General features: G+C 50.5%; 1 protein-coding gene across 1 annotated transcript; it reads left to right on the forward strand.

Annotated features, from left to right (window-relative positions):
- The first annotated feature begins 498 nt into the window (after positions 1–498).
- On the forward strand, positions 499–17,860 carry LOC135891815 (extracellular serine/threonine protein kinase FAM20C-like). The gene is made up of 10 exons (XM_065419485.1): positions 499–995; positions 3,890–4,065; positions 4,216–4,294; positions 6,350–6,442; positions 8,622–8,737; positions 9,412–9,592; positions 11,236–11,345; positions 16,843–16,924; positions 17,172–17,231; positions 17,587–17,860. The coding sequence occupies exons 1-10, from the start codon at positions 499–501 to the stop codon at positions 17,858–17,860; spliced, it is 1,668 nt and encodes a 555-aa protein (XP_065275557.1).
- The last annotated feature ends 603 nt before the right edge of the window (positions 17,861–18,463 follow it).

Raw genomic sequence — 18,463 nt, forward strand, 5'->3', positions numbered from 1 at the left:
GGATTAGGTGAGGGGATTGTCTGCAGTCACTTCTGTCATTGAACAATCTGCTGCAACTGATCTGGAACTTGCCCCGATCACTCGAACCTTGGCACTGCCAGCTCTTCCCTTATCAACACTGATAAACCAAGCTGCAACCTCCCTTCCTCTCGCTGTCCTGCTGATAGCTGCCACATCCAGGGGGTCCTCTCCACAAGGGACCTGGGAGCTGCTCCGGACTCACTGCCATGGACAGACACAATCACCTTTTGTCCTGAAACGGCAACAGCAGCAGAAGAGAAGGTGACGGGTGTTGCTAGCTTAGTTTTCACCTGCAAACCCCAACTTCTGCATTGCCCTTGCTTTTTAACACTGAAACTCTAAATCCAGGGTGCTACACTGCTCGGGACTTCTCCATCCTTCTTGTTTTTGGCAAGGGGATCACACTGCATAAGTATTAACTCTTTCCTACCCACCCGTGGACGTTTGCACCTTGCCACGTGTATCAGCCTGGAGAGGATGTTACGCCGATTGCAGACTCTGCTCCAGAGGAAGTTTAAAATTTTGCTCTTCTTTCTCCTCCTCTTGGCTCTCCTGATGCACATGGCATTGGACTTGGCTCTCCCAGTTGCTCCCAGCTCCTGCAGCTGTATCCCAAAAGCAGCGAACCCCTTGGGCCTCCCGCCATCCGGCCCGTTAGTTTCAGTCCAAAAAAAGTTGAGCCTGCGGATCCTTCAGGATTTCAGTGGCAGCAATGGCTCCTTGGAGAAAGGCTCCCGCTCACTGGAAGGGAGGCCACCAGCAGGTGGTGGAAGCAAGACGGTTCTCAGAGATCGTGACTTTAAGCACCAGTGGGCAGGGGTGAAGTCGGCATGGACAGGGCGGTCAAAGATGGCAGCACTCTTTGAGCATCCCCTCTATAAGATCCCAATCCCGGAACTGGTGAAGAAAGACAAGCTCTTCAGTGTCAACCCCAAAGAGAAGTTCACGCTGAAAAGCAGTGGGAGTGATGAATGGTGAGAGACCACCTGACATAGTATATTCTTTAGGAACACAGTAACCAGACCAGCCTATGGTCCATCTAGCGTGGTATCGTGTCCAGGGCTGGCCCGAAATGTATTTGGACCCTGGGTAAATAATTATTTTGGTGTCCCCACTTTTCCTCCCCCCTTGGTTTAGAAGAGCCAGGTCCCAATCCCAGAATGCCAGGATGCAATGCCGGCTGGCCAGCCAGCCTTGTGTTCTAGCACAGGGCTATGACCATAAATGTGGCATCCTAAGCTGCTACCCACGTATAGATAAAGCCAGCCATGGGCCTTCCTCTGTGAGTGGCCACTCTCAGATCCTTTGCAGGAAGGCACAAAATCCCCATAATGCACCTAACTAACTGTGCGATACCATACCATATTTTTGGGAGGGTGGGGAGGTTTTGAATTCAGCGAGTGATCAGCTTTTGCCCTGGAGCATGGGCCATTGTAACTTTATCCTAGTCAGAGTCACTGTTATTCCACATCTCATAAATGGCCTCCTTTTGAACTGTACTAAGCTATTTGCCTCAGCTGTCCTGCGGCAGTAAATTCCACAGGTTAGTTATTGGCTATGGCCTGTGTTTTCAGAAGTCACTAGTGATTTTGCGAGCCCCACTGGAGGCTCCTCAGAGGGCAGGTGCACGGCACTTTCTGACAATCAGGCCTCTTTAAAGTGTCTCAAACTGGGCTGCCAAAATCAGACGATATGAGCAAGTATTTCCTTTAATCCATTTTAAATGTACTTCCTTGTAATGGGAGGGCCCCCTTGTCCTCGTCTCCTGAAAGGAAGTCAAATGGGAGCTTTTGGGCTGGCCAGCTCTATACAATTCATTATAGTATATAATTTTTATTCTAATAAATATTTATTCTATCTCCTCATCTCCTTTCCAAACTCAATAGCCTTTAAGCTCTCAGTGCATAAGAAGTCCTCTTCCCCCTCTCCATAGCACTAACCATTTGCATTCCCGTTCTCCAGACTGCCCCCCTTTGAAATGAGATGACCAACAGTTAAGTTACCTACAATCTCAGCGTTACTTCCTGCCTTGCATTTCATGAGATGCTTTCTGATCTGCCCAGGACTTGGTGGTGCAACAATCACACTGTTGGCATGTGGTTATTTGCGTCCCCACATGCCTGTGTCACCACTATTGCCTAGATGAAGAATTAAAAGCCAGTTGGTAATTAATATTGTAAATACATAGTAGCTACTTTAAAGGAACCACATTGTAGTTATTAAAAATAAAAGTTAGAAAGAATGGAAATTCGGAGCTATATTCCACAAACAACCTTAACCCTATCTATCTCAGAGGATTAGTCTGTCATATGGCTATAATTTAATCTGGAAGATGGATATGTGTTGTTTAAGGTAGAACTATTAGATGATGTAGTTTCAGTATACTTCCAGGGGAGGGGAGTATATTTAGAGTATAAACTCTTTGGGGGTGGGACTGTCTCTTTGTTCTATGCTTGTACAGTACCTGGCACAATGGGGCCCTATTCTCAAGTGCCCAGATCCTCAAAGATATTTAGGCTTCTAAGTACATTTAAGGATCTGGGCCTAGGTGCTACTGTAATGTAACATCATAATGCAAGTGTGCAGAAACTACACTGTCTGATAGTTTTAACAGAGATAACGTGAACTCCTCTCCCCAGGTAAATCAGATGTATATGACAAACTAATCAAAGGGAAATAGTGGGTCAGGATAAAGGGTCAGTGTTAAGGTTGCATCTGAAGAAGTGAGGTTCTTATCCACGAAAGCTTATGCTCCCAATACTTCTGTTAGTCTTAAAGGTGCCACAGGACCCTCTGTTAGTGTTAAGGTTGTTTCTGGAAAATAACTATGAATCTCCTTTGTTCTGACATTTTAAAATATATAAATACAGGTGTCTCCTTTAAAGTAATTGATATCATACAACTAACTGTACACACCGGTGGTAATTCTTATGCTGGGGGGAATTCAGTTAGATTTGGACTCCAAGTAAAAATACAGGCAAAACAGGGCTAAGAAGTTTAAATCTATTGCTTTTCTTAAAGTGATACTGTGGAATCTTTCTTGGATCATCAAATAATGCATCCTCCCTCTTCTGTGCCCAGCAGGCACTGTGGGCCAAAGGTTTGGTCTACCCTAAAATACTTCTCATGTGGTAAGACCAGATGCAAGGGGACACTTTGGAGAGGCCCAGTCCAGGCAGAATCAGGGATGCTGTAGGTCAGGTCTGAGGTGTGTGTAGGAGCCTAGGCCTGGAATAGCAGGGAGTGCTCTCCCACCTCTCTTTGTATTGCCATTCCTCCTAGCTCCTTTCTATCGGCCGCGCGTGACTCTTGCATTTGGGGAGGCTGGATCTGAGCGCTGGAAGCTCCCTAGAAATGGGGCAGGGCCATCGGTGCCCGGACTGTAGCCCTGCTCCCGCTTGGCTTCCTCCCCGAGGCTCCACCCACCTGACGCTCGCTTCTCTCTGCCTCCTCCTGCCTTAAGGGCAAGCGACAGGGGGAGGGGGCGGAGAGGAGGGGGCGGGGAGGGACCTTGGGGCGGAGCATGGGCGGGGCCATGGTCTGGGCGCTGGTGGCATTCCCACCTCTCAGGAGCTTCCGCCGGCGGCGCTCCAAAGGCGGCGTGTCAGCGCGCCTCCAAAGGGAGGTGCGCCACATCCAGCATTGCTTGCTCCATATGGTGAGGTTTAGCCTCCCCAAGCCTCTTATACCCGCCACCCATGTTCCTCTCCAACCAGTCCCCTCCCAGCTTCTTGTTTGCTGATAGATGTGTGAGAAGGGGCTGATCTTGTCTTGGTGTGACCATAAGGGAGCACTTTGGAGATGGAGAGTACATTGTGCGTGTCCTAAACCCTGTTGTTGTTATGCGGGGGTGGCTTTTGGGCTGCAGGGTCAGCAGCAGTAAAGCAGAGATGGTCCTTCCGACCGGGAAGACCCCATATGATACCTACCCCACATGGCTCAGGTTCCACATTGGCATTAATCGCTATGAGCTGTACTCCCGGCAGGACCCCGTCACTCCTACGCTGCTGGAGGAACTGGCTACGCAGAAAATCATCGGCTCAGGTACCAGTCTCGCTTGCCTCCCCACGCGTGCCCTCTGTGCCTGCGTTGCTTTTCGTCCCCCTTTCTGTGTCTGTCTGTCTGCCCCTCTCCTCATTCTCTTTCCCCCTATTTCTCCTGCCCTGGCCCTGATTCTTATCTGTATCATTTCAGTCCAGAAACCTGGAGGGACCCAGCTGAAGTTGATCATGACGTTCCCAAATTATGGAGAGGCACTCTTCAAACCCATGAAGTGAGTAAGGCCAGCAGGAGAGGGGCCAGGGCCCGGTCAGTTCCAGAGATGGGCCTGTACCAACATCCTGGATCCAAACACCCCGGGCTTGGGCTCATCTTAAATCATTTCATTATGTGGTGAGGAAATCCAGCTAGGAAACGGAGGGAGGCAGGAACTCTAGCCTTATTCCATGAGCTTACTTACCAGAGTCCCTATAAGGGAAGCTGGTGGGGACATGTGGTGACCTCCCCCACTGACACCTCCTTCCTGGGAACAAATGAGACGTGCTGGTCAGCTGTTTGTTTCTGATGGGGTGGTGCGACCTCTTGTGGTAGAGGGGAGCAAATCCTCAGAGTGGATCATTTTGTACATTGTTTGCACAACTTGTAGGACTTACGAGAGGTGGGGGGCAGGGAGGACGGTTGTACCAGGGGGTCCCGAGCAGGGTGCCCCCGAAAACATCTGTAATGTCTATGTAAATAAAGAAATGGGAGGAGGTGGGCCCCCAGCCAACATGATATACTGGGGCTGCTCATTTCTCTCTACGGGCCTGACAGCATGTATATGTAAAGAATAACAGCAGGAATGTCAGGATGGGGGACTCTATCCTGGGAAGCAGTGACTGAAAAAGGGTTGGGGGTCATGGTGGATAATAAGCTGAACATGAGCTCCCCGTGTGATGCTGTGGCCAAAAGACCTAATGCAATTCTGGGATGTATAAACAGGGGAATCTCAAGTAGGAGTAGAGAAGTTATTTTATCTGTTTCAGAGTAGCAGCCGTGTTAGTCTGTATCCGCAAAAAGAACAGGAGTATTTATCTGTGTATTTGGGATTGGTGCAAGCGCTGCTGGAGTACTGTGTCCAGTTCTGGTACCCACAGTTCAAGAAGGATGTTGATAAATTGGAGAGAGTTCAGAGAAAAGCCACGAGAATGATGAAAACATTAGGAAACACACCTGACACAATGATAGACTCAAGGAGCTCAATCTATTTAGCTTAACAAAGAGACAGTTAAGGGGTGACTTGTTTATAGGCTATAAGTATCTGTATGGGGGACAAATATTTGATAATGGGCTCTTCAGCCTAGCAGAGAAAGGTGTAGCATGACCCAATGGCTGGAAGTGGAAGCTAGACAAATGCAGACTGGAAATAAGATGTAAATTTTTAATGGTGAGAGTAATCAATCATTGGGACAATTTACCGAGGGCCGTGGTGGATTTTCCATCACTGGCAATTTTTAAATCAAGACTGGATGTTTTTCTAAAGATCTGCTTGAGGAATGATTTGGGGGAAGTTCTATGGCCTGGGTTATACAGGAGGTCAGGCTAGATAAGTGGTTCTCAACCTATTTACCATTGTGGGCCACATATGCAGCTCTCTATGTATTATGTGGGCTGCAGCTGTGTGCTGTATGGCCCTGAGGGCGTCACGAGGGCTGCAGCTGTGTGCTGATTGGGCCACAAGCAGCCCCAGGGGTTGAGAACCACTGAGCTAGATGATCATAATGGTCCCTTCTGGCCTTGGAATCTATGATTCTATGAAACATATAGCAAACGATGGGGTGACACTGAGGCAGTTAATGAATGGGGATGGGAGGTGGTTTCCACAGCTCTGGTGTCCACAGTGAGTTTGGAGAGGGAAGTGACATAAAACATGCACCTAGATCAGAAAGTGAATGACTCTAAGGCTACGTCTTCACTACCCGCCTGAATTGGCGGGTAGAAATCGATCTCTCGGGGATTGAATTATCGCGTCTCGTCGGGACGCGACAGTTGATCCCCGAATCGACGCTTGTACTCCACCAGCGCAGGTAGGAGTAAGCGCCGTTGACGGGGGAGCCGCGGAGGTCGATTTGCCGCCGTCCTCACAGTGGGGTAAGTCGGCTCGGATACGTCGAATTCAGCTACGCTATTCGCGTAGCTGAATTTGCGTATCTTAAATAGATCCTCCCCCCCCCCCCAGTGAAGACGTAGCCTAAGTTTCCCCCATAGTGGTGAGCAGGCTTAGACTCAGCACTGGAGGCTTTAACCTCCTCTGTCCCATCTCCCCTCCCCCCCTTCCCTTTCATTTCAGGCAGACCCGGGACCAAGAGACCCCAGCAGATTTCTTTTACTTCTCGGACTTTGAACGACACAATGCAGAAATAGCAGCCTTTCACCTGGACAGGTGAGCCCCTCAAAGCCCTTCCAGCTCCCAGCTCTGTTCTTCAGGGGACAGAGAGTACATCTATTAATGGAGGCTGGCAGCAGCCCTGAGATCTTAGCCACAGGATCTGCCATCTGCAGGGAGCCCCCTTTCTCCATCTGGTGGGGAAAGAGGGGAATCCTAATTCAGACTGTTAGCACCTTGGGGAAATAATTGTGTATGTCACCAAAACATCATGCACATCTACGATGCTATGTAGATTCAGCTCCATGTTCATTCATTTATAAGATCCCGCACACAGATTGCTTATTCAATGGGCCCAAACCTGGCTCTGGAAGGCATATGCCTTTGGCAATGCACCTCAGTCTTGACCTGCAGCATTTCCTACTCTAGCAGTCCTGGGACCCCCTGATAAAAGCAGCTGTCAATACCCTTCAATCCTGACATTAGAGCACCCCTCGCCTTCCCCCCAATCCAGCTCTGTCCATGTACTCTTGTCCGGACCCATAGGATCCCCACTGGCCTGCCCCTGGCCAGTTCTAGCCTGCCACACAGCTCTGCTGATGTACCCTAATACTGACCCCATGCACTTCCAATCAGGGCCGGCTTCAGGGTTTTGGCCGCCCCAAGCAGCCAAAAAAAAAAAAATAAATAAAAAAGCCGCGATCGCGATCTGTGGCGGCAATTTGGCGGGAGGTCCTTCGCTCCGAGGCGGAGTGAGGGACCGTCCGCCGAATTGTCGCCGAATACCTGGACATGCCGCCCCTCTCCCGAGCGGCCGCCCCAAGCACCTGCTTGACAAGCTGGTGCCTGGAGCCGGCCCTGCTTCCAATACAGGCCTCTCCTAAACACAGATTGTCCTGCCAGATTGTAAAGTAATTTTTTGATGTGAACCAATATCTACTTAGGGACAGACCCGACTGAAATCTACCACCATTGCACGTCGGGTGCAGGACACAGCCCCAATGCGACCTATTCTTTATTTCCCCAATGACAAAGTCAGGGAGTTTCTGGTGAATTCCCAGCCTTCATTAGACAAATTTATTTGGTGGCCTGAGAGTGCAGCCACCAACTCTTGCTGGTGGCCGCTCTCACACTTTTCCCTAAAATGCTTAATTAGCTTTAGGAAAAACAAATAAATATGCCCATATACACGTCCAAAACATTGTAATTTATTTATGGCGAGCTAGTAAGTCTGTTGTGAAAAGTGATATTAAACATATATCACTTTTCACAGTAGATTAACTCAGCCCCGGCAAGCCTAGGGACAAATTAAGCCCTGGATGGGGGTTGGGGGAGGCAGCGGGGGCCAGGGGCAATGGGGGGGCGGTGGATGGCCGGGGAAGGCAGCGGGGGGCCAGAGCCTGAAGCCCCGCGAGTGGGGGATGGAGCGTGAAGCCATGTGGCTGGAACCTGGGGCCCTGCTACTGCGAGGCCAGAGCCTGGGGTTGGAAACCAAAGCCCTGTGGCAAGAGCCTGCTGCCCCACCACCCCAGGGCTGAAGCCCAAAGCCTGAGCCCCACTGCCCATGGGAAGTTGGGGAACTCACTGGCTGCCTGCTCCTCCAGTGTTGTGCCCCAGGTGTCTCCAGAGGGGGGCATGACCCAACCCCTGCTGGCAGCCCTAGCAACCAATACCAAGGTCATGCATCTAGGAGCACCAGGGAGGGGGAGGGGCTGCTGCTTTGCTCCCCCTCATATCCCCCCCAATCACAGCCGAGGAAGCTGTGGCCGCAAGAAAAGCCCCTGGTGGCCCCATGTGTCTATGGTGGCTGCATTTGAGAAAAGCTGCATTAGAGTATCTTCTCCAGGAACTTAGGAGTTGTTGTATTGGATCAGATCATCTGTATTCAATCTCCACCTAAGAGAGAGCAGGGCAATGACCCATGGGCCATCTAGGCCGAAAACCTTTGTCCAACACCTGCCAGTATCTGAAGCTTCAGAGGAAGGTGCAAAATCCCCGTGATTTGCACGTAATTGTGCAATACTACAACAGTGGGGTAGTGGAGATATTCCTGACCCCACATCTTACACACCAAAGCATGGTGATCAATAGCCCTTGTCATTTTTACTCTAGCTAAAGTCACTGCAGATGTTGTTCTTACCATCTTCCATCTGGTTGTGAAACAAGCACTCAGGGAAGAAACTGCTTTGGTCCTGTGTTTTGTTTAGTTCCTTGTGTGCTCTCCTTGTCCCCGAAGGATCCTGGATTTCCGGAGAATCCCCCCAGTGTCTGGTCGTTTGGTGAATATAACTAAAGAGATTCGAGACATCACAACTGACAAGAAACTGGCTAGAACCTTCTTCATTTCCCCAGGTGAGTGTTCTCTGCCTGTGTGCCCATCACAAGCTCCCTGGCTGGGCTCCTGTGGGGGGAACTGCAACTCCAGTGACACGCATCTTCACACCCCACTTGCCACTGCCCAACCCACATGTAATTAAGGAATGATCTGCAGTGCATCTGGATGGAGATCACCTGCCTGAGTGCTCTGGAGCCACTCCCGGGTTATCTGCCTGGGTTCTATGTCTTCCTCCAATCCAGATTATCGGCCTGGTTGCTCCATCTCACTAGGGATTACCTGCCCAGGAATCCCATCTTCCCTTGGAGTTATCTGCCTGAATGCCTCTTTCCCAAGATACAGGACTTCCCAACTACTTTACCCAGTGGGCAGATCCTCTCCCCAAGCACATCAATCGTCTGCTAGCTGTGTATTTCAGCCTCTGGGTGTGATAGTGGGATCCCAGCTATGTCCTTGCTGCGTTCCAGCCACACTGGAGCCCTTTTAGGTTAACTGAACAACGAGAGCAGACCTGCTCTCTTCTAATCTAGATGGATTGCTGTACAGAATTACTGTCCACGTCCTACAGGTGAGCTCTCCTCAGCCAGCGTGCCAGCGTACTCACCAGATAGGCTCTGTTACTCCTTGCGGGGTTGGGACTGCTGCTTTTTGCTGACCTTTGCTCTATCCTGATTTGACCGGCTCCCCCCAGCCAGCAATGTCTGCTTCTTCGGCGAGTGCTCCTACTACTGCTCCACGGAGCACGCCCTGTGTGGCAAACCGGACCAGCTCGAGGGCTCCATGGCGGCCCTTCTGCCCGACAAGGAACTGGCCAAACGCCACTCCTGGCGCAGCCCCTGGAGACGCTCGTACCACAAGAGCAAGAAGGCGGAGTGAGTGTGTTGGGAGGGAAGGTTCAGGATGCAGGTGGCATGGGTGGCGAGTGTGGCAATGGGATGGGGGCTGCAGGAGAGATGTGGCTGGGGGACAGCAAGACCTACAGCTGTGTGGGGAAGAGGAGGGGGTGGGGAAGGTGGTACAGAGTCCAGACAGTGTCAAGGCGCTGGGTCAGGGATGCAAACTGAAGGTGGTGGTGTTTCCCACAGCACGGCCACACATGATGGGGGACATGAGGGTTGCCAGGTGTCCGGTTTTCGACCGGAACGCCCGGTCGAAAAGGGTCCCTGGCGGCTCCATTAAAAGTCTGGTCAATGGTGCAGCGGGGTTAAGGTAGGCTCCCTGCCTGCCGTGGCTCCATGTGGCTCCTGGAAGCAGCAGCATGTCCCCACTCTGGCTCCTACACATAGGGGCAGCCAGGGGACTCCGTGTGCTGCACCTGCCCCAAGTGCCAGCTCCTCAGCTCCAATTGGCCGGGAACTGCAGCCAATGGGAGCTGTGGGGCGACGCCTGCGGATGGGGCAGTGCGCAGAGCCACCTGATTGCGTAGGAGCCGGAGAGGGGACATGCCGCTGCTTCCAGAAGCTGCTTGAGGTAAGCGCCACCCGGAGCCTGCACCCCCCATGTCCCAACCTCCTGCCCCAGCCTTGATCCCTGTTCTGCCCTCCAAACCCCTCAGTCCCAGCCCGGAGAACCCTCCTTCACCCCAAACCCCTCATCCCCGACCCCACCCAAAGTCTGCACCCCCAGCCGGAGCCCTCACATACACCCCGCACCCCAACCCTCTGCCCCAGCCCAGAGACCCCTCCCGCACCCAAAACCCCTCATCCCTGCCCCCACCCCAGATCCCATACCCCAGCCAGAGCCCTCACCCCCTCCTGCATCCCAACCCCCTGCTCCGGCCCATAGGCGCTGACTCTGTGAGTGCTCCAGGGCTGGAGCACCCACGGAAAAAAATTGGTGGGTGCTCCCTGCCCTGCCCCCCCCACTCCAGCTCACCTCTGCTCCACCTACTCCGTGAGCGCGCTGCCGCGTCCTGCTTCTCCCCCCTCCCAGCGCTTGTGCCACAAATCAGCTGTTTCACGGGGCAGGGAGGGAGGGGGGAGTAGGGGGAACGCGGCGCGCTGGGGGAAGAGGTGGGGCTAGGGCGGGGATTTGGAGAAGGGATCCAATAGGGGCAGGGAGGGGGTGGAGTTGGGGTGGGGACTTTGGGGAAGGGGTTGGAATGGGGCAGGGCCAGGGGCGGGGCCACGGGCGGGGGGGCGCGAGCACCCACCAGCGCTGGAGAAAATGGGCGCTATGTTACAGCCCAGTGAAAATGAGCAAGTGAGAGAGGGTGGGGAGAGCAAGCGACAGAGGATGGGGGGATGGAGTGAGCGGGGGGTGGAGCCTTGGAGAAGGGGCGGAGCCTCAACGGAGGGGTGGGGCAAGGGTGTTCAGTTTTGTGCAAGTAGAAAGTTGGCAACCCTAGACATCTACCATGGACTGTCCCTTGAAATCCATTCCTGGGGGTGGGGATTGAGAAGGCCCAGGGAAGCCCAAACGGTTAAAAGAAGTCATCCGAAGTTTCTGTGATGCTCTCCCCCGGTCCCAGAGCCCAGGACACCTTGTGATTTCCCCCTTCGGCCTCTCTTCTAAGGTGGGAGCTGAATCAGAATTACTGTGCTCAGGTGAGAAAGACACCGCCCTACGACAGCGGCTCCCGCCTGCTCGACCTCATAGACATGACTGTGCTTGACTTCCTGATGGGTGAGTGGGTGCCCCTCTAACAACCTGCCCATGCCCTCCCAGGCCTGGGCCTACAGATCTGCCCACGTGTGATGCACTCATGCCTGCAAGGAGGCTCTGAGGCTTTTGCATAGATATTTTTATTCACAGACGACTAGGGTTGCCAGTTTTGGTTGGATGTATTCTTGGAAATTTGATCACATGACATAATCTTTAATTAAAGATTAATCTTTAATTCCTGGAGACTCCAGGCCAATCCTGGAGGGTTGGCAACCCTACAGATGACCCCTGCCTGCAGATAGTAGGGGGGCAGAGTCAGGGCAGCTGGCTTCAGTAGTGTTACTGAGCATGCTCAGTCTGTGTGAGCATGCTCAGTACAAGCCAAGCAGCAAATCCTTGAGGGCACGTGATTCTGCATGCCACTTCTGCTTTTATTTATAGATCAGACAGATCTCACAGGGCAATGACAGGGCCCCTTCTGGGGAACTTATCTGTCTCCACTTCCTGTTTTCCCAGTCTACCCCTTCACAGCTGTTACTCAGTGTTACTGCATGAGTCCCACGCTCTGCCCCCTATTGGCTGCACTCTGGTACTGCACTTCACACCACATTAGCTATTTCCATCATTACACTTAATTTTAACTTTTAATTTCCAGAATTTTGTTTTAATTCTGTTTTAAACCAAATGAACCCTGGGCTCATCCACTTTCCCCCGTTCTGAAATGTCGTTCTTAGCACTCCGGTTATATATTACACTTTCTCCATTACCAGCAGAAAGCTGTTTCCTTCTTGACTGTTATTAATGCCACTGGTACCATAATAACCTGCCCTAGATCACTAAGGTTCAGGTTGTTGTTTGGGAGGATGAAGTCCAGCTTATCAAGTGTTCCAGGGTAACAATCACAACAGTGGGTATAATATTGTCCTTTCACATGCTTCCTTGTTGACCAAACTACAGCATTGTTGGTCTACACTACACTGGGAGAGCTACTTTCCTCTTAGTAAAGGTGTCTTTTTATCTTATCTGTGCCAAGGTTTGCGCCCCCACACATCTAACTTCAGCATCCTGCTTTGCTTAGCTGGCCAACATTTTCTATATCTGTTTTTGCATCCTCTGAGCTGGAGTGTACAGCCAATGGCTCGCCCCTTCGAGCACTGCCAACAAATCACAATTTCCTGTACAAAGGCCATAGAAATAGTACCAACTAATGAAAATAGCTGTGCTGAAATTATTCCATTCTTGAGTTGTTGTGGCCCTGGGAACTCTTTAAATCAAGGCAATAAGGCTCGATAGCATCTATGAGCTTTGTCATTCATCTGTCTTCTCCCTTCCCACAATCGGCATTCAGAGCAGCTAGAGTTATGGTGCCATCTATTTTGAAGCAAGAGGGCAAAAAAATGGTTAAATCCTGCTGTTACAGTAGCCACAGAGAGTATGTCCACACAGCAAAGAAAAACGTGGGCTTGCGGGACTTGGGCTGCAAGGCTGTTTCATTGCTGTGTAGACTTCATGTCTCTGGCTGGAGCCCAGGCTCTCGGACTCTGCAGGTTGGCAGGATCCCAGAGTTTGGGCTGTGGCCCAAGCCCGGATGTCCGCACAGCAATGAAACAGCCCTGTGAGCCCAAGTTGGCTAGCGCAGGCCAGCCACAGGTTTTGATTTGCTGGGTAGACATCCAGAGTCAGTGCATCCTGACTCCTGCCATGTGACAGGGACCTGATCTTTTGTAACCCCACATCTGATGACTGAAGCCAGGAATAAAGACCAGTCGGTTATGTTCTGAATGTCTGTCATAGGATGGGAGAAGAACTTACATTTACTTCAGTGGGGCCATATGGGATGTAAATCTATGTGGCCTATATGTCTTGTGCTCTTACACTGGGTGGCTGGTGTTTTTAACGTATCTCCAAGCTGTTGAACAGTAGGATCTACATTACCTTTCCTACAGACAATATTCAGTTTTACAGCATTTGCTGCACAGGTGCATTCAGCCGAAGGACGATGATGGCTATTGCCCAGTCACTGGCTAATGCTGTTAGTGTTTTTTTTCCCTACCACTCTCATTCCTGCCCCTCCTGTTTCATACCCTTCTTCTTTGCTATGGACGTATTCCAGTGCCATGCCTCGGTGCTGTTCACAATGTTCTGTTCACTTAGGGATCTGAAGAGCATGTCTAGATCACTGCTTGTTTGTTGTCTCTGCTGAGTCCCAATTTCTTTAACTGGTTACATAACTTGGATAGTTTCCCTTTTCCACTATCTTTTGTCACTGATGCAAGCAGTTAGGCTGATTTTGCTGCTGGTGCCATTGGACTTACTTCTGCTCCATTTATGGCTATTGTTCATTAATAGCTTTCAGGGTGCCCCAGATTGTTGCAGTGGGAATAGTTGGAGGCCTTCAGTCTCAGCTCCATGCTGGGGATAGATTGATCCTCCAAGTCCCACACACAACTTAGACTTTGAAATTAATGTCTTAGATTTGTCCTCAGTGATCTCTTCTCTTTCATCCCTTTCTCGATTTTTATTCTGCTACTTATCTGCCTCTTCCTTTTCCTGGATTCAGTTCAGGTTACACCCTATCAAATACCACCAGATGGATTAACTGGGCATGCTGTTGTGGAGCAATAAGACTCATGTATGTATTGCTGAGCACTGCAACTTCACTCCTTCTTTGGGAGTTCCCAGTTTCTCTGCAGGCCATTTTCCTCCCTTGACCCTTCTGTTAGCATTATCCATGTTTTCAAACACTTCTGTCCTTTGACCCCAGAGTTGAAGGTTGTTCCCTGAAGCAGATGTCTGAATGTTGATGCTCCAAACTTTAAGGGGTCTGTAACAGACGATGCCTCCCTCTCTCTAATTTTCTTCCTCTGGAATAAATGTGGAACTATGGCCAAGACTTTCAAAAGTGTTGAGTGATTTTAGATGCCCAACTTGAGACATCTTAAAGTGGCCTGATTGTCAGAAGGTGCTGAGTACTGGCCCTCTGCAAATCAGGCCTTTTAAGCTGTCCAGATCAGGGACCCCAAATCACTAATCATCACCTTTTAAAATCTTGGCCTGTGTCATTGTGCTAGCCAGTATTCACTCTCTGGTGCAGGCCTTTTCCTGCACCCGGATGCCTTACGCCTGACGACATACTGGAATAGTGGTCACCATTTTTCTTCTCGACTCTTCTTTCTGCAGCTTGGACAACAGCTACATCCCTGGTATCTCCTTGGCTGGTACCTCAACACTGTCCTGCAAGGGACTTTGGAGATCTTCCCCATTAGCTTATTTCACTTGTTTCCCCACATAGGCATATTATTGGATAAATTGTCCATTAAGCAAGTGTTAAACTTTCCTCTCAAGTGTATTGCACTGGCCATTGCTAAAGAGAGGGGGCTGGGCTTGATTGACCATCAGTCGTGACTTGTCTGCTTATCTCTGTTGTCATGATTAGCTGCTTAACTCTACTGGAGTTTATTTTCCCTGGCCATTTACAGTACCTTACAGTTCTCAGGGTCCTGCCATAGTAAGTCTTCCATGAGACTGAATTTTGGTATCTGGAGACAAGCAGATCCAATCAGTTTCTGCTGCCTTTTTGCTTCCAGTACTACCGCTGAATCCATGTGTTCAAGCAGAAATTCATCAGACCTTGCTTCTCTTGAGGTCACTGCAGGTGAGGTCACAGTTCAGTCTGAATGCTGCTGTCAATAAATCTGTCAGCAGGGTGTGAAAAAACAGTTTGTGGACATGAGCTGCTTCATATTTTGTCCCTGAGCAGGGTGTCCAGGTGCAGACAAAATCAGATTGCCAGGATCCCTAGCACATCCAGCAAAGTCTGATGTGCTCTCTTTAGAGCTCTGTGTCAATCCCACCTGCTGCTGGTACAATTCTGTCAAAAGCCTTGCTCAGCATAATATCTTAGCCTATAGCTTTTGCTTTAATTAGGGTGAAGTTGGAATGCATCTCATGGCAATTCCTCACGGGGGAACCAGGAACCATGGCTGATTTAGCTGTAGCAGTATAGTTAAAGCAGTACAATTGTTGTGTGTAGACAAGCCCTTAAATCCCTTTTGTTATTTCTCTCTCCTCACTGGGGTTTGCGGCTCCTTCCAGTTTAGTACCATCTGTGAAAGCCATTAACATACTATTCACTCCCTCTTCCAGATGTTAAATGAGATGGCTCCACCACTTATCTCTGCAGTACCCCTCTCTAGGCTGCTCCTCCAACTCACGACTGTGTCATTGCTTGCTAGTCTTTCTTAGAGTTTCCAACCAGGTTCCAGTCCACAGGACAGTGACATATCCAAGATGATATCGACATCAATTTTAAGAGTAAGATTCTGTGAGCCACAGTATCCAATGTTTTACTAAGATCCATTGACTTTGTAATTTTATCTAAAAAGCAGGAGAGTTTGACTGACAAGATCTATTATTGATAAATCTTGTGCTGTTTATTGCTCACATGGCTCCATTATCCTGGGTGGTGATTGCTAGGATCATTCTTCTTTCCTTTTTTAAAGATCAGCATCTCAACTGCTTTGTTCTAGTCTCTGATGATCTCTATGGATGTTCAAAAATAATCAGGGGTCCAAAAATATGTTAGCTTCTTCCTTCACTACCTGAGGATATATAGAAACCAGGCCATCTTCTGTACTCCCTTCACAGTTCCAACCTGCTCCACTCTACTCCCAGCTAGTCCAGTCCTGCCCAATCCCACCGTACCTACAGCTGTACCTTTGCACTTCAGTCCTGGCATGCAGCTCTCTCCTGCAGTTCCATTTCCCCACACTACAAGCACACAGACCTGAGCTGTAGCATCCCCCACTGTCCTAGTCTGGGACCTCCCCTGAAGAGAAATAGCCACTCCTGTCAAACAAGGCAGTGATTTTGAGGCCCACCAAACTCATTTCACTGATGACCCACTAGAAGTTCAACCCACATCTCTAAAGGAGAAAGGCTACATACAGCCCTAATTCAGCCTCTCCCCGCCATGAGACACTTTCTTTGCCTTGGTCTACACTGCAGAGTTAGGTCGACATAAGGCAGCTTACGTCAACCTAACTCTGTAAGTGTTTATGCTACAATGTTGCTCCTGCTGATGTAACTTAAACTCACCCACTATGCCGACTTAATAACTCCACCTTCACAAGAGGTGTAGTGCTTAGGTCGACATGGTTAGGTCGATGCAGTGTCTGTGTAGACACTGCGTTGCTTACATCAACCATTGCTGCCTTTCAGAAGCCGTCCCACAATGCCCCACACTGACAGTTAAATCAGTGCCCCTGGCTCCTGGTGAGGACATGCACTGCTGACACAAGGAGCATAGTGTGGACAGGCAAAAGTGATTTAATTACTGTGGTGGCTGTGTCGACGTAACTTAGGTCAACGTAATTTTGTAGTGTAGACATGCTCTTTCTCTACTCTATCCCTGGAGCTCAGGATGTGCTTGAAGCAGAATGTCCAATTTATCTTCTCTGCTGCTTTCCCCCTTCCCCTTTGCCCTTCCCCTGTCCCCATTCTCCTCTCCCTTCTGCAGGTAACATGGACCGACACCACTATGAGACCTTTGAGAAGTTTGGTAATGACACCTTCCTGCTTCACCTGGACAACGGCCGAGGGTAAGAGTGGGAGATGGACTCCTGCTGACAAGGAGTATGGAGAACAGCAGACACAGGGAGGCCATGGGAAGGATCTGGCAGGGGGTGTCTCTGCACATGCTGGGAATGATGTGGCAGCCCAGACATCACTTGTGATGTCATTGCCATATTGCTGTTGAGGTCTCTGGCCCAGGTGGGCTGGACAATATTGCACAGCCCATAAGGGGCACATTACACTCATAATCAACACTGTCTTTGCTCTCCTTAGATTTGGGAGACATTCTCATGATGAAATGTCCATCCTGGCCCCTCTCCAGCAGTGCTGCAGGTAATGGCTCTCTTTACCCCTTCCCTCCTGCCCAGTTCCACCCCAGAGGGGGTAACTTTCTAAGGAATCAGTGGAAGTCTGATTGTTCTGGTTCAGGAAGTGCCCTGTCTGGGCTTGGGTGACTGGATTTTTAAAGTGAAAAAGCAGGATCTCTGTCACATGGTGTAGAGTGGCTGCTGCGCCCCACCCCAGAGGTGTCGGTTTCAGCAGTGGGCGAGCGATTCCTGCATATACTGTCTGCAAAGCACTTTGGGATCAGTCAGGCTGGACAGCACTGCATGAATAGCAGGTGTTGTCAGGGCTTGGTTGATTTTTCTTTTCTCCTTTCTTCCCTGCCACCCACCCCCACTCTTAGTATCAAGAAGTCGACATTCTTGCGCTTGCAGCTGCTTGCCACGGAGCCGTACCGCCTCAGTGACGTCATGCGGGAGGCGCTGGCCTCAGACCGCCTCTCACCAGTCCTATCAGAGCCTCACCTGGAAGCTCTGGACCGGCGGCTCCAGCGAGTACTGGACATGGTGCGGGTGTGCATGGCAAAGGGAGGCCAGAAGGAGGTGCTGGTGGATGACATGGGAAAGCTGAAACAGGCGATATGGCAGCGCCAAGAGACAAGGAGCAAAAAAGCGTGATGTGCTGAGCAGACACTCCTTCCCACCATGACCCCGAGGCTGCCTCTGCAATCTGGACTCTTGCTGAATGAGAATCAGCACTGGTGCAGCCACGGCTAGGTGCCCATATTGGGGGCATAGTCCCTGGATCTACTGATGGTGGGGAGAGGGAGACAGTTTAGATGGGGAAGTGAGTGGGGCAAAGAGACAAGTGGGAGGTCTGGCTGTAATCAAAAGGGGAACCCTACAAAGTGAACCCAGGGGAGGGAAGTAGATTTCAAACTCCGGTAAGCGTTCAGCTCCTGCAGAGTCCTGGAGCCAGCAGGGCTGGTCTACACTAGAAACGTGCATCGGCACAGCTGCACCGATGCAGCTGCGCCGCTGTAGCACTTCTGGTGAAGACGCTCTAAGCCAGTGGGCGAGAGCTCTCCTATCGGCATAATAGCTCTGCCTCCCTGAGAGGCGGTAGCTGTGTCAGCGGGAGAAGCTCTCCTGATGCCATAACGCTGTCTACACGGTGGGTTAGGTCGGTATAACTACATTGCTCAGGGGGGTGGATTTTTCCTGAGCGACGCAGTTATACTGAAGTAAGTGTGTAGGTTAGGCCTGGGTTTAGGTAAGGCT

The sequence above is a fragment of the Emys orbicularis genome, chromosome 1 (assembly GCF_028017835.1).
Source record: "Emys orbicularis isolate rEmyOrb1 chromosome 1, rEmyOrb1.hap1, whole genome shotgun sequence".
Lineage (NCBI taxonomy): Eukaryota > Metazoa > Chordata > Testudines > Emydidae > Emys > Emys orbicularis.